The 21,660-nt window shown below is 39.9% G+C and overlaps 1 protein-coding gene across 1 annotated transcript; it reads right to left on the bottom strand.

Annotated features, from left to right (window-relative positions):
- Positions 1–2,511: 2,511 nt before the first annotated feature.
- Positions 2,512–21,349, bottom strand: LOC104948955 (absent in melanoma 1 protein-like). Its single transcript, XM_010775196.1, has 20 exons — positions 20,234–21,349; positions 19,133–19,846; positions 14,176–14,223; positions 12,050–12,168; positions 10,575–10,788; positions 9,683–9,822; positions 9,295–9,421; positions 9,138–9,173; positions 8,411–8,550; positions 8,147–8,273; positions 7,158–7,315; positions 6,941–7,067; positions 6,824–6,856; positions 6,063–6,175; positions 5,787–5,916; positions 5,566–5,705; positions 4,839–4,962; positions 4,196–4,354; positions 3,891–4,050; positions 2,512–3,545 (listed from the first exon to the last, which is right to left on the bottom strand). The coding sequence occupies exons 1-20, from the start codon at positions 21,257–21,259 to the stop codon at positions 3,457–3,459; spliced, it is 3,924 nt and encodes a 1,307-aa protein (XP_010773498.1). The 5' UTR covers positions 21,260–21,349; the 3' UTR covers positions 2,512–3,456.
- Between the last annotated feature and the right edge of the window lie 311 nt (positions 21,350–21,660).

Here is a 21,660-nt window from a genome sequence, read left to right as displayed (position 1 = left end):
ACCTTCCAGTGTTTTAGCAAAATAATATTTCCTCAAAAAAGTTGACTGAGTTGGACAACAGGTCTAAACTGCTTGAAGAAGTGATTTATTTTTTCGAATGTATTTACCTGTGGTTATCAGCAGGAAACCGATGGACTGTCCACTCCGAGTAGGGAATGAGTCCTTAACCCAAGTGAAGGAGTTGAAGTATCTTCGGGTCTTGTTCTCGTGAGAGGTAACAATGGAGCGTGAGATGGGCTGGAGAGTCTGAGTGGTATTGCAGTCACTTTACCGCATTGTTGGGACAAAGAAAGAGCTGAAGCCAGAAGGCAAAGCTCTCAGTCTATCAGTCCATCTTTGTCCAACCTCACCTATGGTCATGAAGGATGGGTCATGACTCATGACCAAAAGGATAATCCTGGATACAAGTGGCCAAAATGGGTTTACTCCGGAGCTAGGCTGGCATCTCCCTTAGGTATAAGGTGAGAAGTTCAGTCATCTGGGAGGGGCTTGGAGTAGAACCGTTGCTCCTTGGCGTTAACAGGAGCCAGCTGAGGTGGTTCAGGGAGATGTTCGGCATGTCCATCCGGGAAGAGACAGAGGGGCATATCCAGGATTAGGTGGAGGGATTTTATCCCTACCCTGGCCTGGGAGCGCATTGGAATCCCCCAGTCAGAGCTGGTTGATGTGGCCGGGGAAAGGGACGTTTGGGGCTCTGTGCTGGAACTGCTACCTCCGCGACCCGACTCGGATAACTGGTAGAAGATGGATGGATGGACAAGAGGGCCCTTTTAAAAATGAACTCAAATTAGTTGTATTATTGCTGGCACGTGACTCTTTAATATTATATTTTTGTTATAAATTATAAGCGTATTAGTGCAGTTTATGGTAACTTTTATTTATTCTGAGAGTAGCTTTGCTGGAGTTCAACTTCTTACAGTTAGATGTAATGGAAGCTTGAAACGCAATGCTTTCCCCCAACACTCATGACTGCAGTCATTTTCAAAGTAGAAGACATACAGTAGGCCTACGTTGAACTGTCAAGGGATGTGTTAAGTTAATAAAACATCTGTTCACTGTTAAGTGTCAATTGACAGGTGATAACAGTTTAATCTTCATTTAGAGTGTTAATGAAACCATGGAACTGTGTGCTGCGCATCAACAGGAATCAGAAGAAAACCAAATGTCATCAACCAGGTTGTTGTTAGGCTTGTTTGAGACGCGTTGCGGCTCGCCTCGAAAGTAGACGAGAGTAGCCGATCGCAGCCGGGGGTGGTCTCAAAAAGCTCGCCTGAAGTCGGACAGCTCCGAGTCGGCTTCTTCTTCTTCGCCTTCTTCTTCGCCTTCTTCTTCTTCTTCTTCTCTCGGTTTTTTGGCGGATTGCAAACAACTTTAAGATGCATACCGCCACGTCCGGAGTCGGCTTGACTCGGTTTGCATTTATAAAGAATGCACACATGTGTTTAATTGTTAATGTCAGATATGTACTAAGTAAATACATTTGTTCCTGCTCAAGATTAGATTCAACTCTATTGTTATTGCACAGATTACAGGTACTGAGACAACGAAATGCAGTTTAGCTTCTAACCAGGAGTGCAACAAGCAGTAAAGTGAAAAGTAATGTACACAATCTACAGAATAAAAGATAGAATGAAGTGAATGATGAATAAACAGTGAGGGGTATGAATACACTAGATATACACAGCAGCCTGTGAGTAGTATGAACAGTGTGTATGAATATGCTAAGATATATAAAGTATAAAAACGGTAAGCAGTGCAAGTATAGTATAACATATATAGATATTAATTTCATGATGATAAAGATTGTGGAACAATGATGAAAAATGTGAATGGAAGTGGCAACGTAAAACTGACCACAACCAAACAACTTTTGCCGAGCCAATTGGAGAGTTTCATCAGCAGCACGGGGTAAAAACCACCAATGAGCGCTCAGCTCGAGATACCAGCGAGTCGTTTCCCATCAAGCATTTCGCCTCCGCAGCCCGTGGAGAGGAACTGCGCCGCCTCGCCGCGCCTCGCTCTCAAGGCTGCGGGCTTCTTTGTCCCGCGAGATTTCAACGTCTCATGTGAGCGAGCCTCCAGAGCAAGTCGGACAAAATGACTAACCATCATGCAACGCACGAGCAAGACGTTGATCGAAATTGCGCAGGTCTGCGCAGGTCTCGCTTATCTCAAACAAGCCTAATAACTTCTTAGACATATGCAAGGTAAACAAAAAAAAACGGAAAAAATTGAATATTTGATATGACCCCTTTGTTTATAATCCCTTTGTTTAGGAGGATGTTGTTGACATTAATTTAATTAAAATGTACAGATCAATCAGCAAAAGGAGCTTTTTTTCAAAAAAAGGTGTATTTACAGCAAGATAATAGTAAGTGGAGATCATGTTATGAAAGCTAATGAATATTAAAAAGAAGAAAAGGGAAGCACTTAATAAAAAAAAAATACAAATAATTTAGTTGGTTTTCTGAATGTGAATAAAGTGTGTATTTAAAGAATACACAAGACAGCTTCCAATAAACAAGGTTTAATTTTATTTAATATTTCAAAACCATTCCCTCTTACATAAAATCTGACATCACAACTTTAGCATCAAATATTAACCATAGACTATATATTAACATACAGCTGATGCAGACACAAAGTAAAATATATGTAACAATTTAAACATTTAAAAGTACAACAAATACATGGTAACTTGACATCTCCTTGCCCTGCACAATTCAATGTGATATACTCCAACATGAGTGCAACATGTCCCACAAACAAACATCCATCCATACATACATAACATAAAACACTGTTAATAAACCAAAGCACAAGTTTCCTGCACACTATGCATCTGCTTGGCTTCATTTTTCCACAATCTGTTTAAAGCACTGGTTGCCCCTTGTTTCTTTACAGCAGGAAAACAATGTCTTAAAATGGAAACTAGGTTTGCTTCATTGTAAAAAAGGATAACAAAGCATGAACTACATCAAACTTCCACAGTCAGAGAATGTACATGAGCAGTAATCAGGGAGATTTTAGGTTAAATACTTTAATTAAAGTGATACGATTTGATAAAAGTCAATTTGTTCTGTCAATGCAGTGTATGTACATCCTCCAAAAATACATTGTATTCCAGCTTTACAACTCGTGATGAACCTCTGCAGCAGGAGAAGGCACTTTCTCTTTTTAAGTCCTTGCATACAGAAATCCTAATTTGACTGGGAGGATTTGAATGAAAGAAAAAATAAAAATAGAAAACTCTGCAAAGCACTGCACTGCACTGCACTGTTTGGTGCAGCTTTCCAGTGCTTAGTTAAATTCTCACTCTCACAATGTTCATAAAAGTGACATCATTCATGAAGTGGGAACAAATAAAACAGTGGCAGTGGATCCCAGGCTGTGGCATCATGGGTTTGTAAAGAGATGCACTGCTGAGGAAAGTTTGAAAAGGGAGGTGGGAGCTTTTTATAGCAGCTCTATCTCCCACTGTTGGCTTGGCCTCTCATCATCCTCCGGCATAATCACCACATGGTCCTTGTCGTAAGTTTTGCCACCTGAGGAAATAAAATATAACTTAATAAAATGTAGCACCAATTCCAAATTCAAGATATAATCTCATGCTATAATGAATATAGATAAGGTAAAAATGTATTTTTTAATAGCAGACAGTGATGGAATGTAACACATTCACATGAGTACTTTTTAACAGTTACTTTGTACAGAAAAGACATTCTTCCTATGGATCTATCTATCTATCTCATAATAATTAAGGGACTCATAAATTACCCTTATATAATTTTGCATTCATTTTAGCATTATCAGAAAAAGTGTCATAAATTCATAAATGATTGTAAAATTAGCCAATGCCAATGTTTTTTTCTCTCTTTTTTTTCTCATACCTTTGACATCCAGGACGAAGCCAGGGAAAGTCAGGTTGGTGATGAGGCCTCTCATCTTGGCGGACCAGTTCTGGATGGGCTGCCGGGTCTCTGCCCACAGGACCACCTTGGCTCCCGGTTCTACATTGCCCACCACCTGCAGGCTCATGACGGGGGACAACTGCAGTACACACACACACACACACACACACACACACACACACGGTATAGGATTAGACCGGCTCAGGTAAGATGACAGGTTCAGGCTTTAGTTTGCCACTTGGATCAAACCTTATGAAATGTCACACATGTCCTGTATTGCTTACCTTGCTCTTGATGAAGCCGTCCTGATAGAACCAGACGTCGCTCATAGGCTCACACTCTGGTGTCACCACCACTCGTCCTGATTTCAGCTCCTCCACGCCGCCCTGGATCGACAGGAAGTGACCCTTCTCTTTGTTCTTGATGCGGAGAAAGTGGCGCTTCTGCAGGAGGCGAAATATCACAAAATATGTAATTAGAGTTAGAGATCAATGGAGGTTTGTCTGTGTTGACCCCACACAAATAAAATCACATTCATTAATACCAAAGGAATAACATAAGATTTTTGTCATATTTAGTTTGAATAGTTTACAGTTTGAGCAGATAATCACATTTAAATCCAGTTCTTCCTCTTTTGTTTTCATATATTATTCTTTCTTTTACTTCTGGTACAGGCTTTGTGTTTGGTTAAACAACCAATAATGTTATCTTAGGCATGTTCTGGTATTCATAGCAGTTAATGCTTATTAATTTGTTCTTTTTACGAAAGTTAGGAAACCCCTAACATTTAAATAAATGTTCTTTAACTTGTGTCAATACTAAAATATAACATCAGTCACAAGAAACTGTACTCTTCAAACATTTGGTTTACTAATGCCAATTTACACATTTAATACAAATATTTACCAATATTGAGGGTTAACAAACCTGTCTGATTGGGAACATTGAGCCAATAGTCTCTAGCGAGCTGAACTTCAACCAGTTGGTGATCTCAATTGGTTCCAGTAGGAATTGGCGCCCCCTGTAGTTACTGTATTGACATATCACCCAACTGCAAAGGAAGAGAGACAACATTAGAGAAGACTTTGCACTCAAAATGTTATTCAAAAAATAAAAGGAAACATTCTAAGTAGGCTCATATACAGCTCTGGAAAATATTAAGAGACCACTGAAGCAATTCTCATTTTCTCTGGTTTTACTATTTATAAATATGTATTACAATTATATATGTTTTTTATTATTCTATAAAATACTGACAACATTTCTCTGTGATGGTATTCAACCGACACTGGAATGGAATGGCTGCTATACATGTAGAGATTGAGATTTAAGAAACATTTTGGAGTGGTCTCTTCTTTCAAGAGCTGTATGTTAATGATATATAATTAAATAATAAACGTTTAATGCTAAAATGTATGTATCACTTTAATGTTGCAGCTGGTAGGATTTATACTAGATTATGAGTTTCATCAAAGGATCAATAAAGTGTATCTAAACTTATAATAATGTATGATTACATGAAAGTTATTTGTTGATTTATTTGTATTTAATACATTTTTCTGAAGTATATAGTAGCAAGAAGTATGTATAGTCTAGTACGTGATTAATTGTACTCAGTTTTCCAGCACTGCTAAACATTGTGTGAGACGCGTACCAGCCGCTGTTGACTCTGACAGACAGGATGTGGTTGTTGAAGCCCTCTTCCATCATGCTGTTGATCTCTGAGTCCATGGTGATCTCTCTGCCCTCCAGACACTCCAGGCCAAACAGAGAGATGGAGGGGACGGAGAATGTCTAGAGAGGGAGAGATGGAGGTTCAGAGCGAGACAAAGGACAGAATACAGAGCATTTTTATTCAAATGAGGGCTCTCTCACCATCGGGACGACCTTGGCAGAGCGGATGTAGGAGCTGGGCAGACATCCCATGCTGGTCAGATTGCGGTAGTCTCCTTCAGATAAGACGAACAAGTTCCCAGAGTACTTTTTATCCTCGTAGAGCACCCAGCTGAAACACAGACAAACGCATCGTTATGTTTGACCCTCCTCTATCTTACCCTCACGACTGCAACTCCATGTTGTTCACCCATGGACTTTCCCCCTCTTGATCTTTTTTCCTGTGATTATTGTAATGTTTTGGTAAAGGCTCCTCACCTTCCCCCGGACACTCTGCAGGACTTGGTCAGTACTTTTTCTGGGATTTCTTCCTGGTTGCAGTTAAAGATGTGACACTGGCCCTTGAAGTCTGCCTCAGAGTACAGTATCAGCTGTCAGGTAGAGATAGAAGTAAAGGAAAAAAATTAGATGAACACATTTATAACCTGAGGTGTTTTTTTCTTCTAATTATGTTTGCCTTTTTGGCACTGAATGCAACATACTACAAATAAAACCTTGCCCTGCCCCTGTAAAAGCATCTTCATTCTTATAGTGGTCTTTTAATAAAAGGTTCTTACAAAATATGAAAAAGCAAACGTTTGGGTGTCTCTGGCCAAGGAAACCTTGGGCTCCGAAGCAAATCAGTTTCAAGCATCGATACATGCCGACATGTATATAAAGGGACTTTCCCTTCATAAACATATGATCCAGCTTGTGGCCGAAAAATGGGGTTAAAAATGTGCACCATCCTAGCAAAAAATAAAAAGCAAACTAAAGTAAAAAGATGCAGGCTATATATATATATTTTTTAATCCCAATCTGTAGCCCTGTTGACATAAAAGACGTGTGTGCATCTGTTTAAAAACCCTACATACAATCATTTTCTTGTGTCCAAAAGTCAAGCTATGTTTTCTATAAACTAATTGGCAACTATCCTATCTAGGAGTAACATAACACTGGATATACAATTGCCTACAATATCAGATAAAATAATGATATGCATAAAACAAGATGAAACTGAGAAAATCAAGTCAGAATACCTCATTGCTGGTCCTTGTGCTGTCCGTTGGAGCCTTAAAAATAACACAGAAAAGGCATCAGCAACATCAGAAATGGATATTTAATTGATATTTTGAAGACGTTGTGATGGTCCTCACCATCAGGATGGGCTGCACGGAGCAGATGCGGTTGTCCTGAGAGCCCCAGTCAGCACAGTTGTTATAGAAACCTTTCTCTAAGATGTACTGGTTACCAGAGAAGTCCACATGAGAATAGGCTATCCATCTGTAAGGAGGAAACAATCACCTCATTAATGTCATACATTCCCACTTCACAGGAGGATTGTTTAATACATTGTAGAATCTTTCAACTTACGCCCCACTGAATACTTGGATGGAGCGTGTGGACGGTTTGTACTCCAACAGCTCAACGTCAGCAATGGCGTCCGTCACCTCAAAGGTGTTGTCCTCCGCCATTCCCTCCTGGTCTTCCTCTGGCTGCTCAAACATCACCATCATGGGTTCTGTTAGGTCCTGCGCAAGAAATAGAAAATGGGTACATTTTAATTAAGTCTCATGGGGATGAACACATATTTTGGCTGAAAATAACATTCTGTTTGAGTCACTTTTCAACTTGTATCAATGCTACAATGTGCAGTGAAAATTAGGAAAGAGCACTGACAAATTAAAACTATCCCTGCATGATTAACAACATTACAAAAACTGCACAAATGAATTGATATACAAGGTCGAGCATCCTTATTGAAAAATATTTGAGTATTTTATGTGGCAGATCATACCTGCTGGGAACCACACTCTATTCAAAATGTATTTGTGTTTTGTAAACTGCACCATATTAACATGATCCTGAGCTAATAAATCGGAATTTGAATCATAACGCTGATGTCCCGAGTTGCCTTTCATGCCATTCAACTTGTGGTGCAGGACTATAATGGCCATTTATCAGGGTTCAAAGCCACTTTTACATAAGAAAAGACCCAATTGATGTACAAAAATGATAAGATCGACAAAAGGAAACAAAACCACAAAGAACAATGTATACACATAATACAAAGTGAATAATGCAGGAAGAGATTAAGCACAGTTTGACTACAGGTATAGTTACTCAAATAAAATGCAAATGTGATGTAATGTGGATAATATAACCTATCATCGACTGCAGGTCTGACTTGACATTTACTGAAACTCAAATTCAGATCAAAGTTAATCCTTCCATTACAAAATAATGTCATCGTTGGTTAAATCAAGGTTACACAGTTCACCTTTTTTTGTAATTAGACAATTTCCTCTGCGGTTAGCCCCACCTTTTTAATTATTAACAAACAAATATTCCTCGTTACTTACTGCTCGTATCACCCTGACGGATCGCATCTCGGCGTCGTTGCCCCCCCACACCCTCCAGTCGTGGTAGTCCCCCTCCTCCAGCAGGTACTGGCGCCCTCGGTAGCCCTCCTTCTCGTAGCCCACCCAGCTGCAGAAACACACACATTATTTAAATCTTTTTCATAGTGGCTCTAAGCCCACCTGAATTGTGGGACTTAATTATTAATCATCACTAAGAAGTCTTTTCAAGGTTCAGTGGATACAAACAGAAAAGGCAGCACTCACATTCCTCCTTGGACTTTAAGAGAGCCCACGTTGTGCATAAAGGCCGTCTGCTGCCGGTCTTCTCTGGTCATGAAGTTCCTCATGTCCATGTGAATGGTCCTCGATTTCCCAGAGAAGTATGGCTTTTCAAATACCTCCATCTAGGAACCAAGGGTGTCATTTACAATTTGAACAATGATAGTTTCTAAAGTGTCAGAGATCATACTGTGTCTGATACGCAGTACAGTATATGACAAGTGGTAGGAGAAGTACTCTAATCATACATATTCTACAGTGTAGAAATACTGTTAAAAGTGATAGTCCTGAATTCAGTTAGCTACTCAAGTTAAAAGTATATATATTTTACCAAATAACCCATAATAATAAAACATTATTGGACTATAATCAAACATTTGATAGATAAATGCAATGTTGGAGATTGTAAAGGTGGTCCTAGTTTTTTTTCTTTTTTTATATACAGCCAATCAGCTTTATCTATAACAATAACATATCCTGTATTGTTTGTTGAAAAAAGGTGTAGAATAACTGTGTAAACAAACCACGTAGTGGAATAAAAGGTACAATATTTGCATATGAGCTGTAGTACACAGTAACATTAAAGTAAACAATTCCGAGTACAATAAGCTTGAAATTTTACTTAAATAAAAAGTACGTTTACTTAGTTACTTTACACCAATGCATATCACAGCTTAAGTATTAAGCATCCATTTTTGGCATACTTTCTTACCTTTGGTTCACTTATATTTTCCACTTTAGGTTCACCCTGTGATGAAAAATAAATACATTTCACTTAATAAAACAAGCAGTGGATATACTTTCATTCATAAGTATACAGACTCAGTAAAGAACATGGCTTGTAAAATATTTTAAGCTGTGCCACTTACGACTTTGAGTGGATGCAGTGATCCCACATAGGGCTGTTCCACTCCCCATGCCGCGGGATTGGGGAACCCCCCCACCTCCAGGACACGTGGTATGCCTTGGAAGAAGGGATGTGCGTACACCAGCCATCTGAGCAGGAGAAAATATAGAAAACAAGATTAAATTAACCATAATGGTAAATTATACACTATTATTATTATTTATTTATTTTTATTTAGCCTTTATTTATACAGGTGTAGATCTCATTGAGACACAAGGACTCATTTTCAAGAGAGACCTGTTCAGTGGTAACACTACCACACAAAGTTACAGACAGACATATATGAACAACGTTCTTATGTAGTTTCACTAGACAAAACATTTTTTCACAATTTATCATTCAGAACTCACAGCCCAGCATTAATGATGATAGAGTTGGCCTTGATGGGGTAACCAAAAATCCTGGCATCTTCAGACGTGTCTCTGAAGGTGACCTTCTTCCCTTCTGCGTTCTCCTCTGGGAAAAGACCGATTTCTGGGACGCTGTAATCCTGAGGGAGGACAGAAAACATATCCAAGTTGTTTAGGTTCTCTGATGCTGTTTTAAATGTATTTTAAAGCCCAACCAGGACCCGTTATTTATGATTGATACACATACAATCAACACATAACATAAATAACATATTTGAAAAGGATGTGTTTGCTTTTTACAGAAACATGACCAAGATATGGACTGAGCTGGACATTTTACAAATAAAAAAATACATTTGTCATTACTCTCTGGTCGACAAATGGTGGACTATATGATGATGTTTAACAACCTTGAAGATAGCTCCAAAACTAAAAAGCTAATAATGTATAGCTTTATGGTTTTGTAATTCTTGTAGCTTATGTTGTTGCTTTGGTTCACATTGAAAAGTCTGGGACTATACAAAGTGTGAAGTATGCGGTGGCTGAGCTGCTGCACTAGTAAACTAGTTAAGATGGAAACATACAGGGGAAAAAAAGATGTTAACAATTTGAGAAATAAATAAAACATTAACTTGAGTATATTCAATAGGTTTCTCCTTAAAATAATTGAAATATCAAATGCACCAAACAACAACAGGTGGTTGCTCGTACATTTGACACTAGATGGTGCTACAGAGTTAAACCCCGTCATAACTGATTAGCTACTGTACTAAACAGCCTTTTTAGCATCAGATAACAATGTTAAAGAGATAAGATCAGAACAGAAAGGATATCCGATGAACTTTATCCTATTTCTGACGACGGCAAAAACAACAGAGTGAAGTGAACTCACCCTGACCGCTCTTCGAATGGACCCGATGATGAACTTCCTCTCAGCCTTAGTCTCAGTTTTCTCTTCACTTGATTCTCCGTTCTGGTCTCCACCCTCTATCTGCCCGTTCTGCAGTTCCTCCTCTGGGGGGTTGAAGGGGTTGGTGAGCTCTAGGTCTCCCTCGTCCAGAGCGATCTTCTCCCCTTTGAAGTTAGGCTTCTCATACAGCACCCATCTAAGAGGGGGAAAGGGCTGGGGTTATAACCTCCACTGTAATATCAGCAGTTATCCTGGGTGTGTTGGTATGCCATGCTGTTGATGTGTTCTATTATTTTGTTCTTCAACAGTGCTCAGACATGGGCACAAAAGTGTCTCAGTTTTTCTCTAAGTGATGTTGCTGATTATCTTCTCAAACAATGCAACTTGACTTGAAAAATCTACATTGTAATGAATGTCCTAACATTTGTTATAATGTCTGAACATTACATAATGCTAAGTTGTTAAGTTGCTGCCCATCATTTTGAGCCATGGATGTATACCTACTTATGTAATCTTTATTTTAATTAGTAACAGTTTCGTTAAAATGCAAACACTGTACATTTCCCCGCTGTGGGAGTAATAAAGGATTTCTGATTCTGATAATATATTAGTTTTTAATGCGAAACTGTATTAGAATAAACACTTCCTTCTCCTTGATATTTTTTAATTAGAGAATTAGTTGTGGTTTGGTCGGTAATGCAGGGTGTGATGCTTCAGATGAAAGCTTAATTATTTCTTTGAAGCAGGTGTTAGCCTGGTGGTACAGGTTGGATCAGTGCTGCTCCAACTGAACACTGTGGCTAGGTTTAATAAAACATTCCACATCTGAGGCAAGTGTGTGTTTAAGCATGTGCGTGGGAGTTTGAACAATTTAAGGCATTCGCATGACCACAGAGCATCAATAGCTGGTTTGTTTTGAAGTGACACCACATGAGTGTATCCGGAGAGAGTTCGGTGTTTTATTACACAACTATAATTTTGAGTGAAACCAGGACTGGAGGTGTAATCCTATCTATTCGTGCAATTTTGAAGATCTAAGGAGGTTTCGGGTTTATTGTTTGTTTTCTGCAACTATTTGCGAAAGTTACACTCTAGCTTCACCGGATGGTTAAAAAACAAAAAATTATTGCCGTCAATGTACGCCATTGTCCCACAATGCAATGCACAAGTAAATGAAGGAGACTGCGACAAATAAACTCTGATGGGGAAACATTTAACCCAAAATAAGACCTAACAGAATCACAATCTTTGGCAATTCCTGTGTCATTTCTTGCATGTACACATTTGTAGAAGTGCAGTATTTTGGGATACTAATTACTTACAGCACCAGCAGTGTACAGAAGCTACATTTTGAATGATGTTTTTTGTACAGTAGTAATGGATTGAATATCGTTTTACGGGAAACATTTACAAATGTACATGAACTTCTGCAATGTGTGTGCCGTTCAGCCACTCACCCTCCTCTGACGACCCTGATGGAGATGGTCTCTTGCAGGTCCCATGGCGTAGCATCGATGACATCACTGCGCACCTCGAGCCTCTGGCCGCACATTCCAGGTCGGTCAAAGATATACAACTAGAGCAAAGGTGAAGAGATTTAGAAAAAGATTATAGATCAGATTTACTACATGGTGTTACTTGCGTCCCCAGGGCAGGCGTTTGCAAATACAGGTGTGATGTCTGTGACTGTGGCTGAGGGCAATTCCCTGCTCACTATGCACCTCAGCATCCTCAGAAAGATGTATTACAAAGATGTAGTCACATGTAATGCTTTGCAAAGGGAGTCATTTTGGTAAGAATGTCGAAATGGCAAACCAGATTAAATCACAGGAATGATAAAGAGTTACTGCAAGCAAGAGTTTAACCTGTTTGGCTGAAAAATCCTTTATGTGCAAATGTCAAGAAGGGAGTCAATATCATCTGGTGGCATCATCTCAAGTTTCCTGTCAAAGCATGAATCTTAAATGTCATGCTTATCCCCTTAAGACAGGGGTGTCAAACTCAAGGCCCGGGGGCCAAATCCGGCCCGCGACATCATTTTATGTGGCCCCACAAGAGCTTGCAAAGCATATCATGTTTGTTATACGGTTAAATGGCGATTTACAGAAACACATTGCCCATACATGGAGCACAATGCATCTTAAATTTGACTTTTTTCTCAGATTTGACTTTTTTTTCAAAATGTCACTTTTTTGGGGGGATTTGGCTTTTCTTTTTAAATTATTTTATGACATTCTCGAAGAGACTTGCAATTATTTGCCCTAGACTTCTGCTTTCAGACCTAGTTCATTATTAAGTTATTACCCTATCCTATAATAATCCAATGCAGAGGCAATGATGTCATATAATACATTATGTTATATATATTAAATATTGATATATGTATTTTTATATATTCTTAAAGTTACAACCGGCCCTTTGAGTGCAACCATAATGCGAATGTGGCCCGTGATGAAATTGAGTTTGACACCCCTGCCTTAAGACATCAGACACAACACTGTAGAATGTAGGGGTATGGGAGTTGTAGAGTTGTCCTAATTATTTATTATTTGCATTTTCTCAGTGAAAAAGCAGTGAGAGTGAGGAAAAAAAGAAAGGAAAGTTATTCTAAGATGGATCAATGCTAAAACCAGTCTAGTTAAGAACAGAATAGCTTTAAGAGGCTCTTTGTTTCTTGAGCTTGACTTTGTTGACTGTTGCTTTCTAAATAACCTTTCCCCTTTCTACAGTACAGACATGTTGGGTCCATTCAGGTCTAAGGCCCAGGGGCATGGAAGAGTACCTAGAAGCTGATCCTAAATGTCAGCTCCACCTCTGGTTCTCAGGATTGCTCGTATACAAGGTGTGCTGCATGCAGCAGCAAGCCTGACCTTTAAAAGTTAATAATCATGTGTCTTGGCATAGGGAAATGTGTGCATTTTAACGGCATAAATCATAACTACCAGGTAGATGTTGCCTGGGATATTTTTGGATGATCTGGTTAAGAACAAACGTGCAAATGTGTTGCAGCACAATGCCACACCACATTAACATCTCACACCTACCTATTGAAACCTCTATAACATACAGCTGTCTCTGCAGTTTGTTTATATCAAGATAACTTTGCTATACACTGGTGCAGTTTAAACAATGGTGAAGTATATTCACCTCTAATAGCCAATTTTGTCACATTTGTCCAACTCATTTTCAGTTTTTTCTAATAATTAAATGTTGATGCAGAAACATTCTATTTAATTATATCTTTAATGGGTCATTGGTATAAGTTGAAAGAACATTGAGCTACACTAAATGCTTCTACCACATTCTAACCTGGTCTCAAAAGACACTGATATCATGCCTATGCAGGTATAATCTTTAAAGGGGCCCTATTATGCTAATTTTCAGGTTGATATCCAAGGAGTCCAATGGAGGGGTTTCAGGCAGGGGGGGGGGGGGGGGGACTGTGTGGGAGAGAAACTCCTTCTGGAATGAACTTTGGGATTTTTGCTTTTGTAGACCATTCTATCGATTTGAACACACATTCACACATGTATCTCACTAGTATTTAGATGAATGTATTGAACTATGTCGTGTGGAGACTCACCTTTCCAGGACGAGGATTGAGCTTCCCATGCTCCTTCTCTTTTGTGAGCTACAAAAGAAAAACACATTTATTTTAGAAAGCTTTCTTATATATGTAGTATTAAGCAGAGCATTGTCTTTTGTTTTACACACAGTCAAGCTAAAAGCCAAGAGTAAGTACAGTACTGTATACAAATAAGAGGACTTCTATCAATAATACAAACGACTGTATGAATGTAAAAAACAAAGACTGAGCTTCAAAAGCATGAGCACTATTACACATTTTTAGGTTAGACCCCATGTCCGCATACATTTTATGTAGACTGCACCCAGTTTCTGCCTTGTGGATTTACACATGCCAGACAATCTGTTTATGTTCAACAGGTTCTGTTGGCGCCGGGGGGGGGGGTAGAATGAGGACAGAGGACCACTCCATGACAAAATAAGCACCTCTATGACAGGTGTGAATACTTTACATTCCTCCCATGTACAGTATCTATAAACCAGACATTCTAGTACTACTCCCATTGATAACAGGAGATCCGTTCTGAAATGACATGAGGACTGATTGAGTGTGTCCGTGTGTGCGTGCGTGCGTGTTCTTTAGGGCCTTCGAATCTCAGCTGGTATGCTGCTTGAATTTCTAGGTTGTTTGATTGTGCAACTTGGATTGTGGTTGCAGATGAGTGCCATGCAATTATCAAATCGATTTTTCAAAGGGAGCAGTGTTTGGTCTCATGTATCACTCCACTCTCTGGAAGCCCAGTAGGAAACAGGGTATGATCTGGATCAGGTTACAGACCAAAGTGGACCTCCTACAGAAGCTCTCATTTCAACAGGCCGCATTACTGTCCCACCTAGCCCTCATGTACTTTAGAAACTTTTTTAATTTAATGCATTCTTAGGAAAAATAACCAAACCCAACCAAATGTAGTTAGAATGTAAATAACAATGGATTTACTTTCTATATTTTTTACATGTTCAGTTAAAGCAAGGTGAGGGGTTCAATGGTGCTTTTTCAGTATTGACCTTGTGAATAAGAGTCATTCACTGTTCACAAATGTACTATATAACAACAGAAGTTTCCATCTATAAAGCCTATTATAAAATCTACTCCCTTTTATCTGTCAATTCCCTGCATTTTGAGTCAAGAAGAATAAATGCAGATGATGATCTCTTATTTCTCACAAAATACATTAGCTCCACTTGTATCATGCTTTACATGAAACCAGGAATAAGTGTTAAACCAAAGCTTATTAAAGGCAGAGCTTCAAGATACCTTTTTCAACCATACAAACATTTTCCCGAAGGGTATTAAGAGAATCTTTTTTTTTCCATTTCTTAGTTTTTCTCAAGTTCAATGTATTAATTTGTCTCGCAGCCGGACATTGCATAATGTGACTGTATGTTCATGTTATCTTTACAGTTGAGTGACAAACACTGAGACAATGGAGGAGTAGTTGTCGTATCATCTCGCCTGGCTGCGACACTTGAATCGGTCTCACAGGGTTTCTTTACAGATTATTTGAGGGACAGTCATGCTTCTTAGAAGGATTATTACTCAATTTATCTGACAACCATCGGCAAAGGCCAGTGTGACTAAAAGTCTAAGGGTGGAATGTTTTATGTTGGCCTGAAAAATGAGGCGTTGGAATTGTATTTGTGATGTCTATACAATTAAGTCCAGGCCTTCATTGGTTGTCTATTGGTTGCATTTTGGACAACACATAATCGGGCTAGTCTCCACATGGAGAACCAGTTAAATACATTATTCTGTTCTTTGCATTTTTTATTTGTTAAAACAGTAATATTCTAACCTAATGATGTCATTTAATCACATTACATTTATCTTAATTAAACTCTCACTTGCTTCTTGAGGCACACGTATACATTACAGCAATAAAAGAATAGCAAATCACTCACATTCCAATCATTAATACTTCCTTTAAAAGAAGTTCCAATGAAGTCCTGTCTACGCTTTACTCACTGCTGTGTGGTTTTTGCACATGTACTTCCTTCTGTACTAACTGCATGTCTTCACTATGCATCTAAAGAAAACCCAGCATTATTCATTAGGAGTTCATTGTTTACTGCTGCTTTAATGCCTAATACAAATCTATACTCCAACACATATTTCCCCCTCTCGATCCTTTCACTCCCTGCTGCCTGAAACACGATCTACTCTCCCATAAAATTAATAACCACATTGTGGAATGTGCCGTTTCAGCAAAGGACATAATAAAAGAAGACACAAAAAGATGTGCGATGAAACTAACGATCAGAGTAAATGAACACTAATAAGAGGAAACAAATCATCTCTTTGTCATCTTTTCTCACCCTGCCTACTTCATATTCCTCCCTGTCAACTTCACTCAATCAAATATCAACGAATCAAGAAGAGAGGTATGCGAATGAAAACAAAAGACGAGGTGTGGCTGTGTCTCTGCAGGATCCGACAGATAACTGGAATGAGTGGATAGCCCAGTAGAGAAAAAAAACAGAGAGAAGCAGAACATTTTCTGCAGGGATGAAATGATTTAGAGGCCTCACGTGCACCAGCTGATGGTTTACATGCATTGAAGAGTTTACAGCATGTGCTTGACAAAACGAGATACACACTCATCATGCAGCCTGTTAAAAAGTCTAATAAAAGGGACGAGTGCCAAATTCCCTTTCCCCAGGGGTTAGTTCAATAGCATAGTTGTTTCCATTTCTTCTTACTTTTTATTGACGTGGCCCAAGCAGGATGCAGCTGTAAAATATATCCCTGTTCCCACCCACTGCATAACAGGAAACCAACACACTACTTTAACTGATACAAGCCAGTTCATTGTCTGAATACCTTGTGTACATAACTTTAGTTTACACAGCGTTATGCATTTTATATAGAACTGAATTCTATAAATCTACATTATAACTACCAGTAAAGCTAATGGGCCTTTTAGTTTTACAAAAAGTGGCCTGATATCCAGATCAAACAAACAAGTGATAGGTGACTACCTGTAATTAGCTGCTTCTGTGGTAGTAATCATAAACAGGAAGTGTGGTGACATTGCATCCTGCCTTCTGTCTGCCTTCTCTCCATACTGTTTCAAAGCGCTGTTATAAATTCTCGACTAAGAGAAGAGAGTTTAAAACTCTTAAAATGTGTGAAATGTTTGTTGTGCTGCAGAAATATTTCCCTGTACGTTTTTTAAAGGGCCCCTCTCTAAAGCATCAGTCTCAGCGGCTCAGTCAGTCATATGAGCTGTGGTCAGAGTGCATACTTTAGCCGGGGAAAAGGAGCTGCTGCAGCCATATAACTGATGCAGCTGAGGCCATCTATGTATTGCATGAACATGAACAAACATCCTGTGCAAACACTTGTGTTCAAACAGCACAGGACAGCTGTAGAGCAAACAGTACTTACATCTCTAGTATCCAGCTGATACTCTTTTGTTATTGCACGGACACAAATAACACTACGCACATGTGGTATGCATGGGAGTAAATTAACAAATAATAGCTACCCGTAGGGAACAGCATAATTAAAAAGTACAATGCTAGGAAATGTTTTTAGTGCTCGTCACTGTTGGCATAGTACATTTATGGTTAAAATATTGGTTAATAGTAGGGTGTGAGTTCAACCGTTTTTCTGTGCAGAGGTGAGAACAATAGAAATTTCCAGTGAGCCACAAACTTTGCCAAAAACAGAAAGACAGGTAGAAACACAAGTAGAGAGCGTGTGTGTGCACACTTGTGAAATTATGTTCTTTCTCATTTAAAGACTTGTCCTAATCAGTTAAGCACTTCACCTGAATGCGTGCATCGGAGAACGAGTGCATACATGCATGAACACAAGACCGCATACACACCCTTTTTTCAGATTCTGCGTGGGGAGTGCATGTACCTGACAGGTGGGGCTTAACGGTTTGGGTCTAATACACTTTTATTTTTTTGCTAGGCATGTTTGCTTAAGGAGCACCACTGATGCTCTGGGTTACACCGAAACCAGACACTTCCAATTGCTCATACACGTATTTGATTTAAATGTCTCTATTAATGGTTCATGATGCAGTATCTGAAGCAACATAAATAGAGTTTTTTCCTGTGTGCGCAACAATCTACATTTGAAGTCATCTCTCTCACCTAACCTGACCTGCTGCCTGTCTTTTTCACAACCTGGAGTTAAAACAGATCTGGGAAGTAGGAGCCAACATAATAAAAGAGTAAACACAGGTATAATACAAAAGGAAGATATATGTGTAGAGGATCTTCTTTGTAATGCTGTTACTGTATAGCTACAATTTTAAGCCGCACACACTGTATTTGCATACAGTGCATGCATTATGAAGAATGATGCCACAAGAAGATAAGTGCTTCTTCTACAGCATTCTTAAACTAAACTTTGCCTGGGGTTGTATAAAAATGTGCGTCTCATGTGATGTGGGCCTGCTCCAACAGACATTACCTCTACAAGCTATTCACCAAAACGTAGACTAGCAATATTCATTATAGAATTGCAAATCCCCATTTTTCTGCAGCAACATCATGCTTGTGAAAATGTAAAATGTATAGGCCTCCGTGGTGATATACAGAGAGCTGCAGGAGTGAGTCCTTAAACCCAGAAATGAGTTAGCTATAAGCACTTTGTTACTTCATATCGAAGTCAATGTTTTTAAAAAAAAATTGGTTGGATGTCTGAAATAAGGTCTGACTTCTTATTGAACTGGAATAAATTGTTCAGGGGATTGCTAATATACTTCAAAATGTTTACAATTGGTGTTAACTTATGACGATGATCCTTCTGAAAGAACATTTATTCCTCACGAGCTAATTCTCTGCAAAAATCCAATAAAAAAGAATTCCCCTTGGGCGTTTGTTGAGGGAAATTTGATGCTAACTTCTGCTTATTTGGCCTATAAGTTATCCCTGCACCACATGTGTCTTCTAAGCAAAAACACTAAGTGACACTTTATAACTTTTTTAGGAATACTCACATAGGCATCAGGGAAGGCCCTGTATTTGGAAGCTAAAATCTTCTCAGGCTCCATTTCTTGCCTTGCCTGGTAGCCCCCCATGCCGCCATCACTAATGAAGCTCCTCTGCAGGATAGGATTGCCCAGTGCTCCAGTACCTGCACCAATCCCCTGTGTCTGGCCGAACATGAATAAGGGGGAGTTTGGGGTGTTGTAAGGCCTCTGGAGGTCTATGGAGCTGGTGGGGCTGAGGAGGCGGGTGGGACTGTTGCTGGAGGTGGGTGAGCCGATGCCCAGCAGGGGGGGCCGACTCATACGACCGTTGGGGTCTTCAGCCCCGGACAAGGAGCTCGACGAGGAGTTCAAAAGGAAGGAGAGGCGCTCGAAGCGAGACCCCCCTGCTTCTGTTCCCGGTTCACCGAGCTTCTTGTGTCCCATACTGATGCGGTCGTTTGAAAGCCCCGTATCAGGAAGCGAGCCGGTGCGGAAGAGCGGGTGATGGGTCTTTCCGTTTTCCATGGTCTGATCTATGGATGATAACCTGTGGTTTTTAAAGATGAGACTGTTGTCTAGGCGGGAGCCAATGCCGGAAGGTGAGAGCAATCCATTTCCATTCAGCACAGGGGATTTTAATTCCTCAGGCGAAGAGTCAAAGGATGTTCTCATTACTAGACTGTTGGTTGCAGACGCTCTCAGGGGCAAGTTCAGCATCTTGGATCCAGGCGGCTGCTGCTCCTACAGGGGAGTAAAGAAAGGTAAAAGCTTGATTAGACCAAGTTACAAAACACAACAAAAACAGGACATTCGGTCTTCTGTTACTTCAGATAAACCACAGATGGATAATTGAAAAATGTAGTTTTTTTTTTTTTTAACCAGTCAAAGAGTTAAAAACAGCTATTAAACCATTTCCAACAGCTTAATATATTTATATAAATAGTACTGTTATGTCATGAGCCTAGATGTAGATTGTCATGCTCAATGCAATAATGTACATGAACTGTTGTTGTGAAAAACTGAAAACAGTCTAACCCTGATTTAAATTGCATTTTAGAAGTATGAGATTACGTTTGTTGACTAAGTAACAACAATTAACAGAATTGAAAATGTCTGAATGTACTCTACCTGCTGGTTCTGCTTGAGTAGTTCCAGTGGTGAGCGAGTGTCTCTGGGGATGTTCCTCTTCAGTCCCAGTTCAGCAGGCAGAGTGTAATTTACTTTGATTGACTCAGCAGGGTTTCCCATTGCCTCCATCTTTTTAGTGGGGCTCCTGAGGAAGTCAGGCATGTCGAAGGTGATGGGGCTGGGAGTATCCTCATTGATCGGTGGCAGGGAGGAGAGGAGGACCGGAGGAGGCCCACGAAGTCCTGTGTTCCTGGGTCTGAAGGAAGGTCCCATGTTCCTCAGGGTATCCACTAGGCTATCCATGTCCAACTGGTACGGGGAGTCTGCGTCGGGGGAGGCAGGGGGAGTGGAGGGGCGAGCTGCAGGCTCAGAAACCAACTCCACCAGCGTGGCCTTGAACACTCCAGTAAAACGTAATGAGTCGTCGTCTTTGTCTTGGAAACTGTCGAAAGTGTCCTGGATGGATTGTTGTGTCGAGGTGAAGCTAGACGAAGGCAGCTGCTGTGAGTCCCGGCCTGACTTTATCCTCTCTGACTCTGCCTCTCTCTCCATGGCAGGTGCAGCAGGCTCCTCCTCCTCCACTAAACTCCGCCTCCACTCATCCTTTGGTGCCTCTGCTGGCTCGCTCTCATAGCTCTGATAAATCCTGCTCCTGTCAGTCATTCTGCTGCCATAGCGATCCTCTGAAGAGAGGGAGGGGTCACTCAGGTGTTTGTATGCTGAAGCCTCTGGGAGATCAGAGGAGGAGTAGGTACTGGAGTAGGAGTTTGACATTCTGTAACCCGGAGAGTCAGAATAGGAGGAAGACTCTTTTGTGTACGGTGTGTACTGAGAAACCCCGTCAAATTGGTTCTTCCATCTGTACTCTGAGTCTGTATCTGTAGCCGTGTCCTGGCTATCCTCAGTGGTATTGGTTTCAGTGATCAGAGACACTTTACGGTATTTAAATTTGGTATGATCCTCTTCAGGGAGAGATGAATTCTTTAGGGACAGTTTGGTGCTCAGGCTGCTGTAGCCTGAGCTCATTTCGCCCACAGATTCCGTTTCGGCTTTAGGCAGCTGATTCTTTAAAACAAAGACTTCTGAAGCTACTGTCAGGGATCTGGGTAGACACAGAAAAAAGGGCAAAGATGAGAAACACAGAATAAACAGCGCCAGAGTTTGATAGACCACAGTGTATCAAACACTGCAGTGCCTAAGGGCGTGGTGGTTATGAAATGCCAACAATGCAAATTATACAAAGCAACTTTTATTTTGTCAGGCAATGTCAAATAAAGTTTACAAAGGCCTCATCAATGCAAAAACTGGTGCACTAGATTCCAATCTCAATGTCCTGTCAAGTTGTTGAAGAGTCTGAATTTCTTGTACAAACTGTTTCTAAAATGCAGTTAGTTATGTGACATAATAACTAACAATTAGTTCATGAT

Source organism: Notothenia coriiceps, unplaced genomic scaffold (genome assembly GCF_000735185.1).
Source record: "Notothenia coriiceps isolate Sejong01 unplaced genomic scaffold, NC01 NC01_scaffold00015576, whole genome shotgun sequence".
Classification (NCBI taxonomy): domain Eukaryota; kingdom Metazoa; phylum Chordata; class Actinopteri; order Perciformes; family Nototheniidae; genus Notothenia; species Notothenia coriiceps.
Note: the sequence above shows the minus strand (reverse complement) of the source record. Positions and strands in the feature narration are given on the sequence as shown.

What these genes read in the sequence shown, in the direction of transcription:
- LOC104948955 (XM_010775196.1), bottom strand. Translation starts at nt 21,259, where the DNA reads ATGAGCTCAGGCTACAGCAGCCTGAGCACCAAACTGTCCCTAAAGAAT. An exon ending in ATCAGGGTCGTCAGAGGAGG is followed by an intron (nt 10,789 to 12,049) that starts GTGAGTGGCTGA and finishes TCCCCCTCTTAG; the next exon opens with ATGGGTGCTGTATGAGAAGC. An exon ending in GCACAAGGACCAGCAATGAG is followed by an intron (nt 6,176 to 6,823) that starts GTATTCTGACTT and finishes TCTACCTGACAG; the next exon opens with CTGATACTGTACTCTGAGGC.